The 22,802-nt window shown below is 41.5% G+C and overlaps 1 protein-coding gene across 3 annotated transcripts in view; it reads right to left on the bottom strand.

The window, feature by feature from the left end:
* Nucleotides 1-22,802, bottom strand: part of PTPN3 (protein tyrosine phosphatase non-receptor type 3) — a 201,666-nt gene that overhangs the window by 80,739 nt on the left and 98,125 nt on the right. For 2 of the 3 annotated variants that reach the window (XM_068147429.1, XM_068147431.1), the window contains exons 3-7: nt 19,082-19,189; nt 18,072-18,129; nt 16,926-17,004; nt 14,930-14,974; nt 13,356-13,408 (exon numbers count right to left, since the gene is read on the bottom strand). In XM_068147429.1, coding sequence (XP_068003530.1) covers nt 13,356-13,408; nt 14,930-14,974; nt 16,926-17,004; nt 18,072-18,129; nt 19,082-19,189 — 343 coding nt within the window. The remainder of the gene's footprint in view (nt 1-13,355; nt 13,409-14,929; nt 14,975-16,925; nt 17,005-18,071; nt 18,130-19,081; nt 19,190-22,802) is intronic. The other variant, XM_068147430.1, reaches the window with a different exon arrangement.

Consider the following 22,802-nt stretch of genomic DNA (forward strand, 5'->3'; position numbering starts at 1 on the left):
TTGGTGCCATTGTTTAATTGATTAGATTGTGTTGGATGATAGGTTGGACTTGATGATCTCAAAGGTCTTTTCCAACCTGGTTAATTCTATTCTATTCTATTCTATTCTATTCTATTCTATTCTATTCTATTCTATTCTATTCTATTCTATTCCAATTCAAGAAGTCTTCAACAAGTTCTGCCACTTAGAAAGCATCTACCCTCAGTCAGGTACAAATTGTTCAAACTACCAACTGTGGCACTATGCTAACAATTAAATTGTCTCAGCTGAACACAAGATCCTAAAAGCATGACAAGCAACTGATGATTTACATATAATGCTACAAGCTCCTACTAAAAGTAAATGCTTACAGCCAATAAACAAAATGAAAAATTTTAACATCTCTAAAAATTTACCCCACCAGAAATTATACTAACTGGTAGATATAGTTACATAGTTATTAGATAAAAGCTAATTTTATCCACAGTTGAAGGTATTTAGGAAAAGAAATGAAAGCATAAATGACTGTAAGCTTATAGCCTCAGTCTAATCAAATCTTCTCTAAATGCTAGGTGAACGTAATTACAACCTGGAAGACAAACAAAACCCTTTTGGTTGTTATGAAGACACAGCGTTTGGAGCAGCAGAGTGGTTGCTTCAAATGAAATAGTTGCCTATTTCCCCAGTTTCAGTTAAGCAAGTAATTCAAATCCCATATTTCATAAAATTTGTGTTTTGAAGAAATTAAACCCCATAAATGAAGATAACTTAAAGCAGATTGCTAAACTGCTTTTTCCCTAAGGAGCATGAAATAGTTATTATGAAGCAAATTGTGTGCATTAACACAAAAACAAAACTATTTGTTTAAACAATTCAGCACAGAAATCCCCTCAAATCAAAGCTACTGAGCATATTTTTAGGAGCAAGCCTGCATCAAGAACAGTATGGCAAGCAGGAGCATGGAAGTCATTGTGCCTCTGTACTCAGCACCGGTTAGGCCACACCTTGAGGACTGTGTCCAGTTCTGGTCCCCCCAGTTTAAGAAGGACATTGAGACTCTTGATCATGTCCAGAGAAGGGCAATGAGGCTGGGGAGAGGCCTTGAGCACAAGCCCTACAAGGAGAGGCTGAGGGAGCTGGGGTTGTTTAACCTGGAGAAGGGGAGGCTCAGGGGAGACCTCATTGCTCTCTACGACTACCTGAAAGGTGGTTGTAGCCAGTAAGGGGTTGGTCTCTTCTCCCAGGCAACCAGCAGCAGAACAAGAGGACACAGTCTCAAGCTGTGCCAAGGGAAGTTTAGGCTGGAGGTGAGGAGAAAGTTCTTCACAGAGAGAGTTGTTAGCCATCGGAATGTGCTGCCCAGGGAGGTGGTGGAGTCACCATCCCTGGAGGTGTTCAAGAGGGGATTGAACATTGCACTTGGTGCCATGGTATAGTAGTCATGAGGTCTTTTCCAACCTTGTTGATTCTATGATTCTATGATTCTAATACTGTTATTTTCCAGAAAGCAAACAGTTTAAAAGAATGATTCAAATTATTCAGGTCGGTGTGGGGCAGGAATCTCTGCACCTCCAAAACAATTTGCAGCTACAACAATGAACAGAGTGTCTGTAATGCAGACAATAACTAATACTTGTTAACTGCACTTCCAAAAGCATGATTTCTATAGCCTGGAAAATGGAACCACTGTGATACAAAACAATTCCCAGGCAAATGCAGTCAGAAGGTACTATAGTTGCACACCTAACTGTCTGTATCAAAGGAGATATTTAAATAAAAAAGAAATTGGAATTATAAACACTAAGTAACCTATTTTGAATGCAGACATTCCTGCCCTTTCTTTTTAAAGGTAGTTTGAATTTTAAATTAATTACCAAAATAGCTCTAAGAAGATTAAATATTTACCATTACAACCTAAACACATATTTGAACACTTCTGTCTATATTTCTCTGAAGAAGGAAGAAAACCCCAAACCCCAAGAGAGAAGATCCAGAAGTATAAGGAGAAGTGGAAATAATTCTTAGGAATATATTAACAAATACCCAAGTCTCTGCCCAGTCTGAGGTAATAATGATAAAACCAAAACATACTAATCTTGTTTAAGATACCTACTTTGTTTAAAAAAAACCCACACCATTTCACCATTCCATTTTATCTCCAGTTTTGATTTTTCCCATTGCCTCTCCTTTTCATGAACAGCAGGAGCAGCACCACGGTATGGTTCTGTAAAAACTCCCTGTGTACATGGGGTGACAGCATGGCATGTCACCAGGGTCCCTGCCATCCAGCTCCCTGCCAGCCTGTGATGTGACGGGGTTTGTTCTCTGCTAATCTCTCTGGAGCAGTGGACAATGAGCTGCCAATTGAGAAGTGGGACCTGAGAATCAGCCAGCATCTGTTCAAAGAGAAAGGGTGGCTTGGAAGAGTGGAGAACTCTCCTGATCTAGAGAAAACTTCAATAATGTGGGTACTTGCATTAACAGCAGGATGTACTGTGCCTGACCCTGTGATTGTCTGCTGAATCGGTGTCAGGGTCTAGCCTGTGAAGCCCTCTAGGGTACCTGATTTCAGAAGAACCTAGTAAGTTCAGGTTGAAACCATTCTCTGAGGCTTCTACCTCTTTACTGAATTTCTCCATGAGAAAGCAGAGACCTCTTTCTAATCTGAGTTTCAACTGACACAGCCAACAGATACTGACTCAGTGAGGATACAGTAATTGACTGAAGAATTTTTACTTTATTAGCCATTTACAGAGCCCATCTTTTCTAGGAAATGCAGTCTATTTTTTCAAGGTTTGTTGCAGCTGGCTTGAATGACATTCTTGTCAATGGGAAGAGACCAGATTGCCAGGAATAAGACAGCATAATTGTCCGCTTCCATTCTTTTTGTGTTACACAAAAATATTTTTTTACTGTAGTTTTACCTTCTCTAAAGAGGGCAACTTGCCAACTGTTGTTCCTTCATGCATTATGAGGTAGTCCTCTTGCTCATCTTCCAAATATGGAGGTTGTTCTGGTCTTTTTTTCCTCTTCCTCCTAGCTACCTGAGGTCATGTCAACAAGGGGAGCACTTTAGAAGGCTACTTGCTTCTTCAGCTCCCCAGCCAACTGTCACAGTTGAAGAGAAACTATAAATGCTGATTTGTAGATGTCTTGGAAGACTAATGATCTTGTTGAGGATTTAATTATCCAAGTAGGAGAAAAAAAAATAATCTAGAACATATCAAGACCTCAGTAAGAAGAAGAACCTGTGAGGTTGCTCCCTCTTTACTGAATTTCCCCAGAAGAAAGCAGAGACCTCTTTCTAATCTGAGTTTCAACTGACATAGCTTCTGCAGTGATCACATGAACTAGTATCACAGTATCACCAAGGTTGGAAGAGACCTCAAAGATCAAGTCCAACCTGTCACCACAGACCTCATGACTAGACCGTGGCACCAAGTACCACATCCAATCCCCACTTGAACACCTCCAGGGACAGTGACTCCACCACTTCCCTGGGCAGCCCATTCCAATGGTGAAAGACTCAGTGAAGACTCAGCTTCCCCTGGCACAGTTTGAGACTGTGTCCTCTTGTTCGGGTGCTGGTTGCCCGAGAGAAGAGATCAACACCCTCCTGGCTACAACTCCCCCTTCAGGTAGTTCTAGACAGCAATAAGGTCTCCCCTGAGCCTCCTCTTCTCCAGGCTAAACAATCCCAGCTCCCTCAGCCTCTCCTCATAGGGCTTGTGCTCAAGGCTTCTCCCCAGCCTTGTTGCCCTTCTCTGGATATGTTCAAGTGTCTCAATGTCTTTCTTAAACTGAGGGGCTCAGAACTGGACACAGTCCTCAAGGTGTGGCCTAACCAATGCAGAGTACAGGGGTACAATGACTTCCCTGCTCCTGCTGGCCACACTATTCTTGATACAGGCCAGGATGCCATTGGCCTTCTTGGCCACCTGGGCACACTGCTGGCTCATGTGCAGCCAGCTCTCATTCAGCACCTCCAGGTCCCTTTCTGCCTGGCCGCTCTCCAGCCACTCTGACCCCAGCCTGTAGCTCTGCATGGGGTTGTTGTGGCCAAAGTACAGCACCCAGCACTCGGACTTGTTAAATGCCATCCCATTGGACTCCACCCATCTGTCCAGTTGGTCAAGGTCCCTCTGCAGTGCCCTTCTGCCTTCTAATTGATCAACAACTGCTCCCAACTTGGTGTCATCTGCAATTTGCTGATGACTGACTCAACCCCCTCATCCAGATCATCAATGAAGATATTAAAGAGGATGGCGCCAAGCACTGATCCCTGGGGGATGCCACTGGTGACTGGCCTCCAGCTGGATGTGGCACCATTCACCACCATTCTCTGGGCTCGGCCCTCCAGCCAGTTCCTAACCCAGCACAGAGTGTTGCTGTCCAAGCCACAAGCTGACAGCTTAGACAGCAGTTTACTGTGGGGGATGGTGTCAAAGGTCCAGGTAGACCACATCCACAGGCCTCCCCACATCCACCACATCACCTGATCATAGAAGGAGATCAGGTTGGAGAGGCAGGACCTGCCCTTCCTAAATCCATGTTGGCTGGACCTGAGCCCTTGGCCATCCTTCAGGTGCACAGTTATTGCCGCCAGGATAATCTGCTCCATCACTTTCCCTGGCACTGAGGTCAGTCTGACTGGCCTGAAGTTTCCAGGTTCCTCCATCCGACCATTCTTATGGATGGGGACCACATTGGCCAGTTTCCAGTCATCTGGGACCTCTCCGGTGAGCCAGGACTGGAGGAAAATGATGGAGAGTGGCTCGGTCAGCTCATCTGCCAGCTCTCTCAGCACCCTAGGATGGATCCCATCCGGTCCCATGGACTTGTGGGTATCCAAGTGCCTTAGCAGGTCCCGAACTCATGGATTTCTGGGGCATTATACTCTCCCTGACCCCATCACCCATCTCAGGAGGCCACTTGTCCTGAACTCCTCTTGCCTTAGCCAGTAGATACTGACTCAATGAGGATACAAATATGGTAATAAAAAAACCCAAAATCAACCAACCAACCAACCAAAATCCACACACACACACACAAAACAACCAAAAAAGGTATTATTTTAACCTTTCTTCATTACAGCCAACTGCTGCTCTTTTATTTGAATATCAGATTCTTGAATTTTAGAGTTCTATACCAAAGCTCTCAATAGAGTGATAAGAATTTATAAATGCTTGAAAGAACAAATAAAAACTTTGAGATCACATATGTTTACACATGACATGAACTCCCTATACCTTACTGAAGCCTAAACAAGCCATCTTCTCTTCAAACTTTGTAAAAAGAATTTGTTCATTTACAACAATGTAGTGGATATATATCTTTGTCTCTTTGTCCTGGCAGTAAAAAAACTTTTGTGCAGGAAGGCACTGAAGAAAGGACTAGTCAAAATGAAGAACAGACAAATTAGATTTGGGTACAGAGGAAGGGAGGAAGCAGTTGTGCAGCATTAAGATTTCAGTAGGAATCCCATGGGCACACATGCATCTTCCCTAGAAAGAGAAGCTCAAATACCAGACTTTTAAAAAGACGAGAAAAGGAGAGATTTATAAGGAAAGACCTGACACAAGCCACTGATGCCAACAACTATTACACTAATTATTGAGGCTTCATTTACTCAATGGTTTCTTTCAAGAAACAATGGGTCAATCAGCAGATGGACAGACAGATGGACAACAGAAATTTCAGCACTGGAAATGCAAAACTGAAGTGGAAAGACCCTGAGCTACCTGATCTGACTTTGAAGAATCCCCTTCCAAGCTAAATTTGCCTGTTAATTTTGACATCCAAGTTCCCTGCTGCACAACCATGGTAATTATTTGCTTGTTTGATTATAGGAATCAATGTCCTTGTTGTTTTTGAAAGCTAACAGTACCAAAATACCACCAGCCAAATTTCCACATGCAGCCCCAGAAAATAATAGAAAAAAAAAAAAAAAACCAAACACTTTAGGCTTTGTATAACTTAGAGGGTGACCAATTTTTTCTTCCCATCTATGAGATATCCTTCAAGGTATAGAAGGCAAGTTGGTCTCCAGTTGTACCATTCACTTGTAAACAATTACACCAAAAAAACTGCATACAAAGTAATAACACCAGAACCTATTTCTGCATATGGGCATTCCAAGTAACTACTGGTGTCAGAAGGCCAATGTATGAACAGCTCACTGGTCAAGCATGATGAGAAATTACTTATAGATAATATGTCCAATCTGGTCCAAAGGAACGCTTAAAACAGGTAGTCCTTAGAAACGAGTTTCATACCAACTTTCTAAAGACCTGAGAAGTGTATTAGAAAAAAAATCCCACAACCATCAAAAATTAACAAAAGAACCCCAAACTACCAACTATTTCCACATTGAATTTCTAACTCTTTTCAAAGTTGAATATTTTAGGGGACGTGCATAAAGCAGAAAAGTGAACTGAGTTACGTGCTTTTAAAATAGGATAATCACATAAGCAGATCAGCTTCCCACTGGAACAGAAAATAAACAACAGTACAAGTCTAGCACACAAACTATAGAATTCATTTAACTTTTATCAACGAATGAATATCCTCAGGGATAAAATTACAATCCAGGATTAAAATAGGCTCATATGACTGGCCTCTTGGTTAGTGTAGCAATCATGACTGATGTGCTAAGAGGAAAGTGAAATATAATATGAATGGCTAATGACAAATTTATCTTCAGATGTACACTGAAGTACCAAAAAAAAAAAAATATCTGTACCATTCAATCACTTTAGACATTTTAAGTGATCCCTTCTTGGAACAAATGGAGAACATAAGATGATTCACCGCACAGAGTAAACTAAAGCAGTTACGGTTTCTCAACAGTAACTATAAAGTATTTATACATGAAAATGCTTCTGGAATCAGAAAATAATCCACTGCAGCATAAGTCCATTTTAAACAATCAACATAAAAATATCTACATATATTACTAAAATGGAGCATTGAAATGAGCAAAATACATGTAAAGACATTAAAATGTTATTGGCAGACTCCAGAAAGGACTAAAATGCTTATTAAGTGGGCATTGACAGAAGGAAAAGTATTTCAAAAAGAGGAATCTGTATTCAAGTAAGGACAAGAACATGAACTAACCCACAATAATTAAGTGCCAAATACAGAATATAGAATTAAACAGGTTGGAAAAGACCTTTGAGATCATCAAGTCCAACCTGTCACCCAACACCATCTAATCAAACAAACCATGGCACCAAGCACCCCATCCAGGCTCTTTTAAACACTCCCAGGGATGGTGACTCCACCACCTCCCTGGTCATTACATTCCAATGGCTAATCACTCTTTCTATGAAGAACTTCTTCCTAACATCCAGCCTGAACATTCCCTGGCACAGCTTGAGACTGTGTCCTCTTGTTCTGCTGCTGGTTGCCTGGGAGAAGAGACCAACCCCCTCCTGGCTACAACCACCCTTCAGGTAGTTGTAGATGACAATAAGGTCTCCCCTGAGTCTCCTCTTCTCCAGGCTAAACAACCCCAGCTACCTCAGCCTCTCCTCGTAAGGCTTGTGCTCCAAACCCCTCACCAGCCTCGTTGCCCTTCTCTGGACACATTCCATCAAATCAACATCTTTCCTAAACCGAGGAGCCCAGAACTGGACACAGTACTCAAGGTGTGACCTAACCAGTGCTGAGTACAGGGGCAGAAGTACTTCCCTGCTCTTGCTGGCTGCACTGTTCCTGATACTGGCCAGGATGTCACTGGCCTTCGGTATCTCTACTGGACAAGCAGAACTAGCTATCCATTTTGCAAAATAAAATAACACTTCACACTCAAGAGCCCTTAAAAAGTGGTTCAGCCTAGAGATGACTGCAAATAACTGCTTATGACCACTTATGACAGCTCGTCACTTTGCAGTAAGACAGAATGAGAAATTAGGCACTAATTCAACCAGGGGAGGTTTTGTAGGGGAGAAAAAAATGCCAACTATGCGTAGACAATGGTTGTCTCCAAGTTACCTATTACCATTTCAGAATGATATATTACTCAGTTGTTGCAACTGCAGCTTAAAACCAACAGTTAAGTTACAATTAAAAAAAAAAAAAAACAAAAAGCAAACAGAAAAAAAACAAAACAAACCAACCAAACAAACAAAATCCCCAAAAATCCCTGCACAAACACCCCCCACCCCCAGTGCAGAAAACAGAACTTGTAGTAAGTTGCTAATTCTGCATCTCAAACACAACACATACTTCAGAAACCATGAAGTCAGTCAGGAAAAGTGCTGGGGAAAGCAAAGCATAATCCAAACTACAAAGTTTATTATTTTTTTTCAAAGCTGTAGAGGATATAAGACTTAAGGGAACAGTTATCAGTACTTTCTAAACATTAAGAAGCTTTGCAGAACTAGTGTATCTTAAAACTGCTCTAATCTTCTGTCATTTGAGTTGTGCTCATCACTAGTCTTTATCATAACCCTGTAGTACATGAACCTTGACCTTGAGTAACTGCTCTTTTCCTGTTTTTTTTTTTTGTTATGTTACATAAAGATATTTAATAAGTTCATCCACCTTAAAAACATGAAAGAACAGGACCAAGTCTACAAGGCACTGTACAGAGCCAGCTCATTCAGTGAATCATAGAATAGCAAGAGCTGGAAGTGACACCTCCAGACATCAAGTTCAACTGCCCTGCCAAAGCAGGATCACCTAGGGCAAGTCATGCAGGAATGCAACCAGACAGATCATGAACATCTCTTGAGAAGTGGACTCCACAATATCTCTGCAGCCTGTTCCACTGCTCTGTCATCCTCAAAGTAAAGAAGATTTTCCTTCACATTAAGGTGAAAGTTCCTGTGTTCCAATTTGTATCTGTTGCCCCTTGTCCAATCACAGGACGCCACTGAAAAGGGGCTAGTACTTTCTTGACAGTCACCCTGCAGATACTTGTAAACATTAATAAGCGCTCCTCACAGTCTGCTCTTTTCCAGACTAAACAGCCCCAGGCCTCTCAGCCTTTTCCTCATCAGAAAGATGTTCCAGTCCCTTAACCACCCTCAGAGCTCTCTGTTGGACACTTTTTAGTATATCCTTGTCACTCTTGAAATGGGGAGCCCAGAACTGGACATGATACTCCAGATATGGTCTCACCAGGGGAGAGCAGATGGGGAGGAGAACCTCCCCAGACCTGTTGTATTGCCTAGTACAATTGCAAATTATAACTAAGGAAGAACAGTTCAAAATAGCTACAGAGCTGCTGTGGGTAAACTATCAGGACAGTCTTAGATCTGTTGTACAGAGAGATGAAGCTCAAGAGCATCAGCAAACCAAGTGGATGAAAATGGGTGTGAATTTCAATTAATCTCTTCAATCAGATTCTTGTATTGGGAGTTTCATCACCACCAAACAGATAACACTCTGGTACTGCTGATGACAGGTACTACTAGAAATGATAAAAGGTACCTGTGAGTGAACAGCATTGTTCACTTCAGAAGAACAGATGGGATATACACACAATCCTCTGACTGCCCAACACATTCCAAAAATCCATTTATTCATCAAGTCTGACTTTGCTTCTAAGGAATAAGGGCTACAGGTGCTCTGTAGAGTAACAGGAACCTGACTGACATCTCAGCGAATCTTGCAGCTTACAGGATATCCTTCACTTCACAAAAGCATAGGCAGAGAGCACACAGAGACTATAAAACCCAAATGCTAGCTATGAAAAGAGGCAGATCTCTGTAAAGTAGGAAGTCTCAGGTTTCAATGTTAAGTTCTGTAAGAAGAGAGAGGAACAAAACAAAGACAAATTAGACAAGTCAGGCAAAAAGAAATTTGATAGGGGAATTATGTATTGCAACTCTCACAGTGGAGCTACTGTTGGTGTCCTTCTAAACCTTAGACTCCTCCCCGTCTTCCTCTGGGATCTCAGCCTTCTCTCATTCCCAGAACTCTAACATAATCTATCTTCTTTCTAGTTCCGAAGAGACTTGCTCAGCTTTCCTCTAATCCTCAACCTCACCAGCCTTCCTGCTCTTAGAAGAAGGCAAAACTCATTTGAATCCAAATCAACCAGTCAACCCCTTCCTGAACAAACTCCAAAAGATAGATAGCAGCGTGCCAGAGAAACCTCCTCATTCTCAAAGCAGAGCTGAGAGAGGAGCAATATCATAGAAGTATCCCAGTCACAATAAAGCATTGATGCTCAGGAAAATAGAAAACTTAGAAGTATTCATAACATCATTTATTGACTTGGTTGCAGTGTTTTAGATTCAAGTCTCAAACCAGTAAGAAACATAAGAACGTATTCACACCAAACCCATGGGGCTTCTCACGTACCAACAGTAAGTCATTTAAATGGAAACTTAGTAAAAAAAAAAAAAACAACAAAAATGCTGTAAAATCACCTTTGTGATACTTTGAATATAAAAGCAATACACACTCTGCATAGACCCTCTATTTAATTTTATGGTCTGTAAACCAATCCCATATTACCCTAGTAAAAAAACAAATCAAGACACATAATTTATCGTTAGATTATCTCTTTTTCCAGTACAAGAATATCCTTCACATTTAATAAGTTCAAAATTATGTCATATGCAACTTAAGTTCTCCTTAAAAAATTGTTTTAATCTCAGTGGGTCATTTCTGTCACGAAGCACATTTACTGATAATAAACTACCAACTTATTCTCTCAAGTTGCTACTCAGCTTCAGCTGTGTTTAGAGTCAAATGTAGTTACATGCTGTTCAGTATTCACAGTATTCACACCCACTTGTACTCCCCTGTAACTTAGCACCACCAGATAACACAAGTTGTGCCACAACAGCACAGAGTAACATGTGAGAGCTTTATTTGAGAACAGCAGTGCTGAACCCAAACACCTGTGTGAAGGGAAATGAGTAGAAGCAGCACTCCAGCAGCACAACAGACATCACCACCACTGTCTCTGTGAAAAACTCAGACAAAGCCTGTGAATATCCCATCACGTGAAAACATCAGTTAAAAAGCAAGAACAAAAACACCAAACACCAGACTTCATGAGCAATGAAAGACATATGCCTCAGCCCTCTCACAGGTGACAACTACTCCACCTTTTAAATAGAATCAGAATTGTTAGGGTTGGAAGGGACCTCAAGGATCATCTAGTTCCAAGACCCTACCATGGGCAGGGACACCTCACACTACAGCAGGTTGCTCACAGCCACATCCAGCCTGGCCTTAAAAACCTTCAATGAGGCTTCTGCCACCTCCCTGGGCAACCTGTTCCAGTGTCTCATCACCCTCATGGGGAAGACTTTTTTATAACATCCAATCTGAATCTACCCATTTCTAGGTTTTTTTCCCATTTCCCCTAGTCCTGTCATTACCTGACACCCTAAAAGGTCCCTCCCCAGCCTTCTTGTAGGTCCCCTTCAGATACTGGAAGGCCACAATAAGGTCTCCTCAGAACCTTCTCTTCTGCAGACTGAACAGCCCCAACTCTCTGTCTGTCCTCATAGGAGAGGTGCTCCAGCCCTCTGATCATCCTTGTGGCCCTTCTCTGTACACGCTCCAGCACGTCCGTGTCCCTCTTGTAATAGGGGCTCCAGAACTGGATGCAGTACTCCAGGTGGAGTCTCACCAAAGCTGAGTAGAGGGGGAGGATCACCTCCCTTGACCTGCTGGCTCTGCTTCTCTTGATGTAGCCCACGATGTGATTTGCTTTCTGGGCTGCAAGTGCACACTGCTGGCTCCTGTTGAACTTCTCATGCCCAAGCACCCCCAAGACCTTTTCTTCAGGGCTTCTCTCAAGCCAGTCACTGATCAGCTTATATCAGTGCTTGGGCTTTCCCCAACCCAGCTGCAGGACCTTGCACTTGGTCTTGTTGAACCTCATGAGGCTGTCATGGGCCCACCTCTCCAGCCTGTCAAGGTCGCTCTGGATGGTATCCCATCCCTCCAGTGTGTCTGCTGCACTACACAGCTTGGTGTTGTCAGCAAACTTGCTGAGGGTGCACTCAGTGCCACTGTCCATGTCGCCAGCAAAGATGTTGAACAATAACGACCATATGATAAAATGACTGTAAGCTTGCTGCACATTGTCATAGAATCAGAATCAATAAGGTTGGAAGAGACCTCAAAGATCATCAAGTCCAACCTGTCATCCAACACCTCATGACTACTAAACCATGGCACCAAGTGCCACTTCCAATCCCCTTTTTGAACACCTCCAGGGATGGTGACTCCACCACCTCCCTGGGCAGCACATTCCAATGGCTAACTACTCTCTCTGTGAAGAACTTTCTCCTCACCTCCAGCCTAAACCTCCCCTGGCAAAGCTTGAGACTGTGTCCTCTTGTTCTGCTGCTGGTTGCCTGGGAGAAGAGACCAACTCCCTCCTGGCTACAACCTCCCTTCAGGTAGTTGTAGACAGCAATAAGGTCTCCCCTGAGCCTTCTATTCTCCAGGTTAAACAACCCCAGCTCCCTCAGCCTCTCCTCATAGGGCTTATGCTTGAGGCCTCTCCCCAGACTCGTTGCCCTTCTCTGGACATGTTGATACAAGACAAGTTACAGAAGCACAGAGCAGCTGGAAAATACCTCAAATCATTTCTGTAGACCTTTGCAGCCCTTCCATCAAGCAATAGGATAAATATGCATCATCAAAATTATTACACAATGACTTTAGTGTGCTTTTTTTTTTACAAATATGCAAATTCCAATAAACCCTCAACCTGTTTTTCTGTTTGTTTAATGAGAAAGGTCTTCCTCTGGCTGTTTTTCAGTATCTGTTTGGAATGCCCATCAGGCTCCATTCTGGTTTGCCTGCAGAATGTGTTTTTCTAATATCAACCTTAATGTTTTTGCCAGCTGCAGGCACACAAGAATGATATACATTTGTCTACATTTTCACCTTCAACATATTACAAAGTGCCAAGCAGTTTCACATACCTGACAAATAAAATTTTCTTAATAAAACATTAATAAGAACAATGGAGTTTCTTAGTCATGAGTTTACCTTTTCCATGACTGTTCTCTAGATGATCAACTTCCCTAGAATGCTTTTGCACAGCTATTGTAACACACAGTAAATTTAATTATCGTTTCCAATGACAATGGAAATCTGGCTTTTTTGTCAGCAGTACAAACACACCTAAATAAGAAAAGTGTTATTCTTGCATTAACTTATTTCTTTTGAGAGAGATTTAACAGATCTAACAAGCACACTTTTTCCATTTATATTGTTTGAAGGCTGCTTTAATAACATGCAGCTTCTTTACAATGCATTGCCAGAAACATTTTGAGCACTCCACAGTAATAGATTAGGAAAGAGAATTTTCCTTATTTTTTTGTGCCAAGAATCAGAGAAGGTAGTTTGTCAAGTATGTTAACAAAATAACAATTGTTATTACTTACATTGTACTGCATATGACGCCAGGACTACAGCAGAATTAATTGGGCATGACAACCTGAAAAGAGAAGATAACATTTTTATTTAAACATAGACTGCATAAGTGTGTTATTGACAATGTCTCTGCAATTAATTCAATACATAAAAGACTCAAAGAGTAAAGTTAGTTGCTGTATAAGTGCTGTGGTGGGTTGAAAATTACACGCACACATAAAATTGCCAAGCAAATAAAGCTGTATTTGCAAGCAAAACTACAATCTAGAAATGAAATGCAATGAATATGTATAAAATATACAATATTTACATATATATACAGTTTACAAACAGCACAAGAACACCCCTAGAGAAATCAGGGGCCTACTAATACCTTCCCCTTCCCTGCTCCCTTCCCTTCCCTGAAATAATTAGGAATAAAAATGACATGCTCATATTCTTGCTGGATACTTATTTGGGAAAGCAAAAGGAGAAGGGACGTTTATGGGGATCTGGACACTATTTTAAGAGCTGCAGTCCTGTGTATTTAAAAGTAGACAGAAACACTAAAATTAGCTAAATGACTAGGGGCTAAGACAGTCTAGATCTCATAACCAAAACTAACTCCACAGAAGAAAAAAGCCAGCATCTAAAAAGCAAGCTACATGTGGCAGGAAATAATCAAATCACCTTTTTTGTTCTGTTTTTAAAACTGTATGAACACAGCAGAATCTTAAGCAAAGGAACCACTGGGTATATGCTCACCACATACGGAATGTAGCCCTGAAATAATGAGAAGTGTCTTTATGAACTTCCCTTTGCTACTTACTCCTGGTTATAGAACTAGACAGTGGATCTCCGTATTTGGAATACCATGCCTGGCACATCATGCTTTGTGTAAAGATCTCTCAGGCTGACCCTTTACCTGCTGACACATTGCATCTCCTACAGCTCATTCACAACAGTCTGCTAAACTGTTCTTACTGTATTGAGCTATGTCAAAATTTGTAACATTACTTAGTAACTTACTTTACTTTTACAGCAATATTTCATAAGCTACATTTTTTTATTCCAAGGATACCCTCAGAAAAAGTTTTGGATGTTGGGGATCTTCTTGTCATTTTGTTGGTTTTTTTTCTTTGTTTTGTTTTTGTTCGTTTGTTAAATTTGGAATGGAATGGAATGGAATGGAATGGAATGGAATGGAATGGAATGGAATGGAATGGAATGGAATGGAATGGAATGGAATGGAATGGAATGGAATGGAATGGACCAGGTTGGAAGAGACCTTCAAGATCATCGCGTCCAACCTATCATCCAACACCACCTAATCAACTAAACCATGCAACCAAGCACCCTATCAAGTCTCCTCCTGAACACCTCCAATTTCATCATTATTTGTTTTTTTTCTGTTGGTTTATTTTGAGGGGGGCTTGGGCTTTTGTTTGTTTGATTTCTTTGTTTAGTTTAGAGGGGTCTGTGGAAGCTCATGGGGTTTTATTAGTTGTGGGGTTCTTTGGTGTGTTTTTTTCTTGTTGGGGTTTTTAGGTGGCTTTTTTTTTTAGAAAAAAGTAATTCTAGAGAAATTGAAAAGTGTTCTTATTACCTTCCTTCTGCAATATCAGTCTTCAGCTGCAGGAAGAATAAGTGCCTAAGAAAGATTTAAAAACAAAACAAAACAAAACAAACCACAAACACATACATTTATTTTCACATGTAAAAGGTACAGTTTAAATAGTTACATGAATTGGTTTTATTTTATTAGATTTCCCAGCAAAGTACACAAACAGATGAGAAAAGCTGAGTAGCATTTGCAAATATGTAATCATTCATCCACTCACTCACACAAGTTTTAAACACCTCAGGCAGTCTGTACCACAACTCCAGGACCACAGTAGTAATGACACCACAATTAATGTGACAAAAAAAAACCCAAACCAGCACAGAACTGGTCTCTCTTTCTCCCAGGAATCATCTTGAATGTAACTTAAAAAAATCCAAACCAAAACACAAAAACCAAAACTCAAATCAAAACGAACAAAAAACCCCCCACCAACCCAAACAAACAAAACAACACACATTTGCCCACTTCTGCCCTCCCCTCCTCTCAAAATACCAACCCCAAACCAAACCATGATAGTCTGTCTTGGAACTACTCAGTGGAAGATAAGACACTTTTTAAGTAGTATATGGTGACAAAAAGCTTTTATACAATTCTCCAACAGCAGCTCAGTCTTGCTTTTATTAGTATGATTGACCATACTGCTTATAGTGATATATGAAGAACCATAAACAGCAGGTATTTGAATAATTTCAGTTTAAAACTGAAGAACAGCTTGCAACTGCATGACTGGCAAAAATCAAAACAGGTTAATAGCTAAGTTTTGTCAAGCCACTGAAACTACAGCCAATGACAAATGTTACAAAATGTCAGGATTAATGAATGCTGTGGATTCTGAATTCCAAATGATGTACAGTGAACAAAATAAAATGTTCAGTTAAGGCTTTGTGACAAGTTAACTGAAAACTGCTTATAAGTCACCTACCCTACCCCCATAAAAACTCAGAATCTGATTAAAGAAGAAAATGTTGAAGTTCTACCATAAACTGAAGTGGAATAGATATTTACATGTTACAAGAAATGGGCTAACTAGAAAACAAGTACTGCTATCAGTTCTTTTCAAAACAAACAAAAAAAACCTAACACCCTCTCACACCCTGGACATTAAATTTACTACACATGTTCAAAACTGACTCAGTGTTGATACAAAACTTCTAATATAGATTTAGGACAAACAGTCAGATTAACCACTGAATTTCCCTTTTTTAATCAATGCTTTTCCTAAATTAAGGGATCCAGAAAAAAAAGCACTAGGAAAGTACTTAGAGCAACAAAGGGCTCAAATATTGGAAAAGAATCCAAGGTATAAATAAACCAACTGCTACCTTTGTACTTATACTCTGGCTGCATTTTGGGGTTGTAGGCTGTGTATAGCAGAAAGCATTCATTATGAGCACTGCATCAAGATGTCAGTTCCAAACATAGTATCATAGTATCAGTCAGGGTTGGAAGGGACCACAAGGATCAGCTAGTTCCAACCCCCCTGCCATGGGCAGGGACACCCCACACTACATCAGGCTGGCCAGAGCTTCATCCAGCCTGGGCTTAAACATCTCCAGGGACGGGGCCTCAACCACCTCCCTGGACAACCCATTCCAGGGCTTCACCACTCTCATGGGGAAGAACTTCCTCCTCCCCTCCAGCCTGAATCTCCCCACCTCCAGCTTCATTCCATTCCCCCTACTCCTATCACTACCTGATATCCTGAGAAATCCCTCCCCAGCCTTCTTGTAGGCCCCCTTCAGATACTGGAAGGTCACCTCTGAGCCTTCTCTTCTCTAGACTGAACAGCCCCAACTCCTTCAGTCTGTCCTCACAGGAGAGACGCTCCAGCCCTCTGATCATCCTTGTGGCCCATATTTAATACAAAGAGCTATATGAAGCTATCTACCTAATAAACCATAGTTTGCCAAGCTGTGGAGGCGGGAAAGGAGGATGTTACACATTCTTAGTTCAGAGAAGCAAATATCATACAAGTTACCTGGTTTGCTCTTGTTGAAGAGTGTTAGGATCAGGTATAAAAAACCTTACGCGAAAATGAAGGGTGCAGGGGAAACCTCCTGCAATATTTTAGAAGAGCAAATAAAATTTTTTTGTATAAAAAAAGACCAAGGTTATTCTTTCTATGTTAACAGAAAAAAATTTACATGAACAACCACACAGAAATGTCATGCATTTTTCTCATGAAACCAAAGAAAATCACAAGAAGTCTCTCCTGATACCCAACTCCAACTACAAGAATAAAATTCTCTCAGATATTTTGATGCTTTCAGTTAAAGTACTTTGTATGTGCTACTTTATATTGAAAGGCATTATTTAGTTATCTTTACCCCATAGATAAAAGAAGATAAAAACCCAGAAAATATATGGGAACATCTCAGTTGGGATTATGGTTGAATCTACCTTAAATGTAAATACAAGAAATTAACAGAAGTTCGTATAGCAAACTAAGAGAAATTCACCATGTTAACTTCATGTATCCTTATTTCACTTCACACACAATTTGCAGCACATGTTGAAATAAGAGAGCTGAAAACCAGCTCAAGTTTCACATCACAAATTGGGACTCAATGTCACTTGGACTTCCTAACATGACTGGGGTCATGTTGGCCAGTCTGTCCTTCTTGGTAAATATTTGGTGTTATCCATAGCTGTTTATGAACAACACCTACTATGCAGGCACCTGGAGGCATGTGGCATTGGTTTTTAATACAAACAAGAATAAACTTTTTTTTTCACTATTCTACTTGAGACAAGAAATTGCCAGAATCTGTACATGAAACTGGATCCACCCACTTCCCTCAATCAAAATCCCTGTTCTTTATCACCGCTATCAGGGGGAATTTACTGGCACTCTGACATGACTACTACTTTTGCAGACAAAGCTGCTCAGAAGCCAGGTTTTGATGCATTGAAGCTAGTGATCTCTGAAGTCTTACTGGCACTCAGGTAGCAGTAAGAAATGTAGAAAGCTTTGCTGAAAACACTGGCAGAGATAAGATTTACTTTTAAAGAAAATCTAGCATCTGGATGAGCCAATTTCCAAGAAATGTATTTATTCTAGTCATAGGAGCACAGAAAAGCAGGATTACACAGCCACAAGCAAGGCATAAAAAGTAAATCTTACCTTTCAATTGTTTTCTAACAGGTTTGTTGGGTTCAAGCCATCGCTGTGAAATGAAAAACTATTAGATGGATTAAAAATATTTACAAAGAAGTACTGTGTGTGCATGTGTGTATACACATGTATTCCTGCACACACATTTAGTTAGTCAGTTAGAGGGTAGGAAGGCTCTGCAGAGGAACCTCGACCGACTGGACAGATGGGCAGAATCCAGTGGGATGGCATTCAACAAGTCCAAGTGCCAGGTGCTGCACTTTGGCCACAGCAACCCCATGAAGAGCTATAGGCTGGGGTCGGAGTGGCTGGAGAGCTCCCAAACAGAGGGGGACCTGAGGGTACTGATCGACAGCTGCCTGAACATGAGCCAGCAGTGTGCCCAGGTGGCCAAGAGGGCCAATGGCATCCTGGCCTGTATTAGGAATAGTGTGGCCAGCAGGAGCAGGGAAGTCATTGTGCCCCTGTACTCTGCATTGGTTAGGCCGCACCTTGAGGACTGTATCCAGTTCTGGGCCCCTCAGTTTAAGAAGGACATTGAAACACTTGAACATGTCCAGCGAAGGGCAACAAGGCTGGTGAGAGGCCTTGAACAGAAGCCCTATGAGGAGAGGGTGAGGGAGCTGGGGTTGTTTAGCCTGGAGAAGAGGAGGCTCAGGGGTGACCTCATTGCCCTCTACAACTACCTGAAAGGTGGTTGTAGCCAGGAACGGGTTGCTCTCTTCTCCCAGGCAACCAGCATCAGAACAAGGGGACACAGTCTCAAGCTGTGCCAGTGGAGGTTTAGACTCGAGGTGAGGAGAAAGTTCTTCACCGAGCAAGTTGTTAGTCATTGGAATGTGCTGCCCAGGGAGGTGGTTGAGTCACCGTCCCTGGAGGCGTTCAAGAGGAGATTGGACGTGGCACTTGGTGCTATGGTTTAGTCCTGAGGTCTGTGTTGATAGGTTGGACTCGATGATCCTCGAGGTCTCTTCCAACCTTAGTTACACTGTGATACTGTGATTATTTACTATACTTACAGGTGATTCTACTGAAGTTTCATTTTGCTGTAAACCAAAATACTCCTTCTCCATCACACCCAACTGGTTATAGGTCATATCCAACAAAATCTGTCCAGTGTCTTGTTTCTGAAAACAAGAAAATTTCAGAAGTAAATTTCTGCACCACTAACACATTTCAGATAATCATTTAGATTGGAAAAGACATTTTAAGACACAATTAATTGAAATAAATTCATTCAAAACAAAAAAAAAAGTAAGTCATGATTACAAATACTACTAGTTCCTTGGTTCTATTTCTCAGCAATTAGAACTTTATGCTGGCAAATGTATGCTTTTGTGGTTTATTCTGTTTTTTGGTTGGGTTTCTTTTAAGAGGCTTCTCTAAAAAAAACACATTAGGCATGTGAAATTTCATAGTATGAAGTGACATGAACTCTAGCCCTTCAGGTCAGTCCAGTAATTTAATTTGAAACAGAAAACTCTTCCCTTGACCACAGTCTTGAGGAACACCCTTCTCTAGAGCTGTAGCCTGGAAGCTACATGGGGCTGCTCTGGCCCCTGCTGTCACCACCAAAACCAGGCTGAAGAAGGGAATGCATGATCAACCAATCACCTATCAGGGGCAAACTAAAATGCTTCCTTGCACTGGAAACTAAATTTAAAACAGGGTCATTTTATGGCTTAAAGAGGGGGGAACAAGAATCCTGAATAGTGCATTTTGGTTCAAGCTCCTTCCACACAGTGAGACATGGTCTGAGGTCAGCCACGCAGTCGATGTGCTAGAGGGGAAGAAGGGATCACCACCATGCCAAGGTGCTGCTCTCAGAAGGTAATAGGCCCCTGACCACACTCTAGAGGAGTAATGCCCTGTTGGCAGGGATGATCAGTGTAGCAGAAGGGCAGCTGAAACAGAATCCAACCAGAACAGAGCTCAGTGTGTCCTCTGTAGTGCACACACAACTGGCTTCAGATAGGCTGCTCTTCTCTAACACCTCCTGAAGCTCTCTGCCATCTCCTGGCCTACAAACTGTCTGTTTTACCCAGCACAAAAGTTTCTCTGCCATCAACATTCAGGCTGTGAGCCGTCACATATGCACATTCCTACTCCATCCTTTCATAGAATCATGGAATCAATAAGGTTGGAAAACACCTCAATGATCATCAAGTCCAACCTGTCACCCAACACCTCATGACCACTAAACCATGGCATCAAGTGCCACATCCAATCCCTTCTTGAACACCTCCAGGGATGGTGACTCCACCACCTCCCTGGGCAGCACATTCCAATGGCTAACAACTCTCTCTGTGAAGAACTTTCTCCTCACCTCCAGCCTAAAGTTCCCCTGGTGCAGCTTGAGACTGTGTCCTCTTGTCCTGGTGGTGGTTGCCTGGGAGAAGAGACCAACCCCCGCCTGTCTACAACCTCCCTTCAGGGAGTTGTAGAGAGCAAGAAGGTCTCCCCTGAGCCAGGCTAAACAATCCCAGCTCCCTCAGCCTCTCCTGACAGGGCTTGTCCTCAAGGCCTCTCCCCAAGCTCATTGCCCTTCTCTGGACACATTCAAGAGTCTCAATGTCCTTCTTAAATTGAGGAGCCCAGAACTGGACACAGTCCGCAAGGTGTGGCCTAACCAGTGCTGAGTACAGAGGCACAATGACTTCCCTGCTTCTGCTGGCCACACTATTCTTGATGCAGGCCCAGAGGCCATTGGCCTTCTTGGCCACCTGGGCACAGGCTACTGCTCCTTTGGATGCTAAAACAACAACACTGATCAAACTATTTTTTTTTCTCAATAGCATAGATCCAGCTTAGAAACAGAAATCTCAGCAAAAGGCAAGGACCAGGTGACCAAGCATTCCTCACCACACAAAGCCAGGGTATTGTGCATCTGTCAAGGATCTCTGTTCAGCACCATCAATGAAGTAGGTTCTGCTATGAAGACTGAGATTTGCTGTCAGAGGTTATCTGTATGTGCACACAAGAGCGCCCTATGAAAACAGCAGACCTTAACCCTCTGAAATAATGGGCATTTCCTGATGTGAATACATTAATGTTTAGTACTGTCTTTCTATACATACAACATTTATTTACCCAGGGCTGTGTTTTTACAAGTAGAATGTTAAAACGCTTTCAAGTGACATCACATAATACCTGCACAACTCCAAAGGATAACTGCACATCTATGGTAGATACTTCAGACACAAGCTAAACGAGCAACTGAAGTTATACTGTGACTGCAAGCTGTAATCATAGGGGATGAGACACACACATTATTTAATAATGAAATTGTTCAGGAATCTCAAATTTCATTATAAACACCCCCCATGGTTAGCAAAAGAATCTGAATTTCAACACTCCTGACTTCCTTCATTCTCTTCTTTTTGCAACAACATTATCTCCTAATTCCCTTCTCATGCTTCTGATCCTTCACCCTAATTCAGATGCCTTCACCTTCATTGACCAATCATTATTCTGAACTATTACAAGCTTTGCATCAGCCACCTTACAACCACACAGCATTCACCTCCATTTAAATCTGCCTTGAAACATATTTAATCTCATGTTGGATAAGGACCAAGAAAAACCCATAAAAAAATTAAAGCAGTCATAACTAATACTTACTACATTCTGCATGTGTCACAACAATTTCCTGCTATATATAAGGAATTACTAGAGTTTAATTTCTAGTAAGCTACATGATTTTGAAGAGAACAAGTCCCTTCACTATTTTTAATGGCAAGTGCTGCCTAGAAGCTGAGGTGAACTCAGAATTCACTGTACTAAGCACTGCATAAATGTAAGAGAAAGCCTAGTTCTTTGGAGTGGAGGGGGTCAACATGCAAGTAACCCTTTCCAGTTTGCTAACTTCTAGAGGGTAAAGGGTACAAAGTGACATATTGTACATCTTCCCTGTCCTTCTCTCAGAAAGAGCTCTGCCCCCACTTTCTGGCAATGATAATCTCACACTTAAGCACTACCTAAGCTTTACAAATTCAGTCTTACCTCAGACATAATACCCATTGCCCCTCATGTGCTGCTTGAGGTGATCCCTTCCTAGTTTAGTCTGTCCTGTGCCCTTTGGTCCCAATATGCCCATGAGACTGAAAAAAATGCTACACTTGCTTTTAATTTCTGCCCTGATTTTACACACAACTAGTTTATTTGCTCTTCTGCAAACTCCATCCTTTTCTCTTCCTGGAAATTATTTACTCACCTGATGCTTTCATTCAGAGCATGCAAGATTTTGTTTAGCTAGAACAAACAGTCTGTCCTTTCCTTGAGTCCAGACTTCTGCAGAGTATCCTAGTTGTGCTTTTTAAGCCTGCCTGACTGGAACTTCCCTCTTTTCTCTGTAAGTAGCCAGAATCTGCACATGACATTCCTTGGAGGGTGACCTCAACACCAAGACTAACACTTAATACTTTTGACTCAACTGAAGATTCCTGTCTGATGCGTAATAGCGCTCACCTTTTTCAGAACACTTGAGCAGCTCAGCCTGAAAAATACCAGTGTTTTCCTCCTATATTGTTTGCAACTGAAAATTGAGCTTACAAAACACATTACCTCATCTTATGAAAACTATTCATTTACACTGCTGGTTTTCTTCACTGCAGTGACTCCTTGTTCAAGATAAGCTGGTAACCTGCTACAACATTCTTTTTAATTTATTGTTAATAATGCCTCAAATCTTACATTTGTGATTTACTAAAAAGAAATTTTAAAAAAAAGCTAACAGCAACA

The sequence above is a fragment of the Melanerpes formicivorus genome, unplaced genomic scaffold (assembly GCF_026170545.1).
Source record: "Melanerpes formicivorus ecotype bairdi unplaced genomic scaffold, bMelFor1.0.p_v2 SCAF_15, whole genome shotgun sequence".
Classification (NCBI taxonomy): Eukaryota; Metazoa; Chordata; class Aves; order Piciformes; family Picidae; genus Melanerpes; species Melanerpes formicivorus.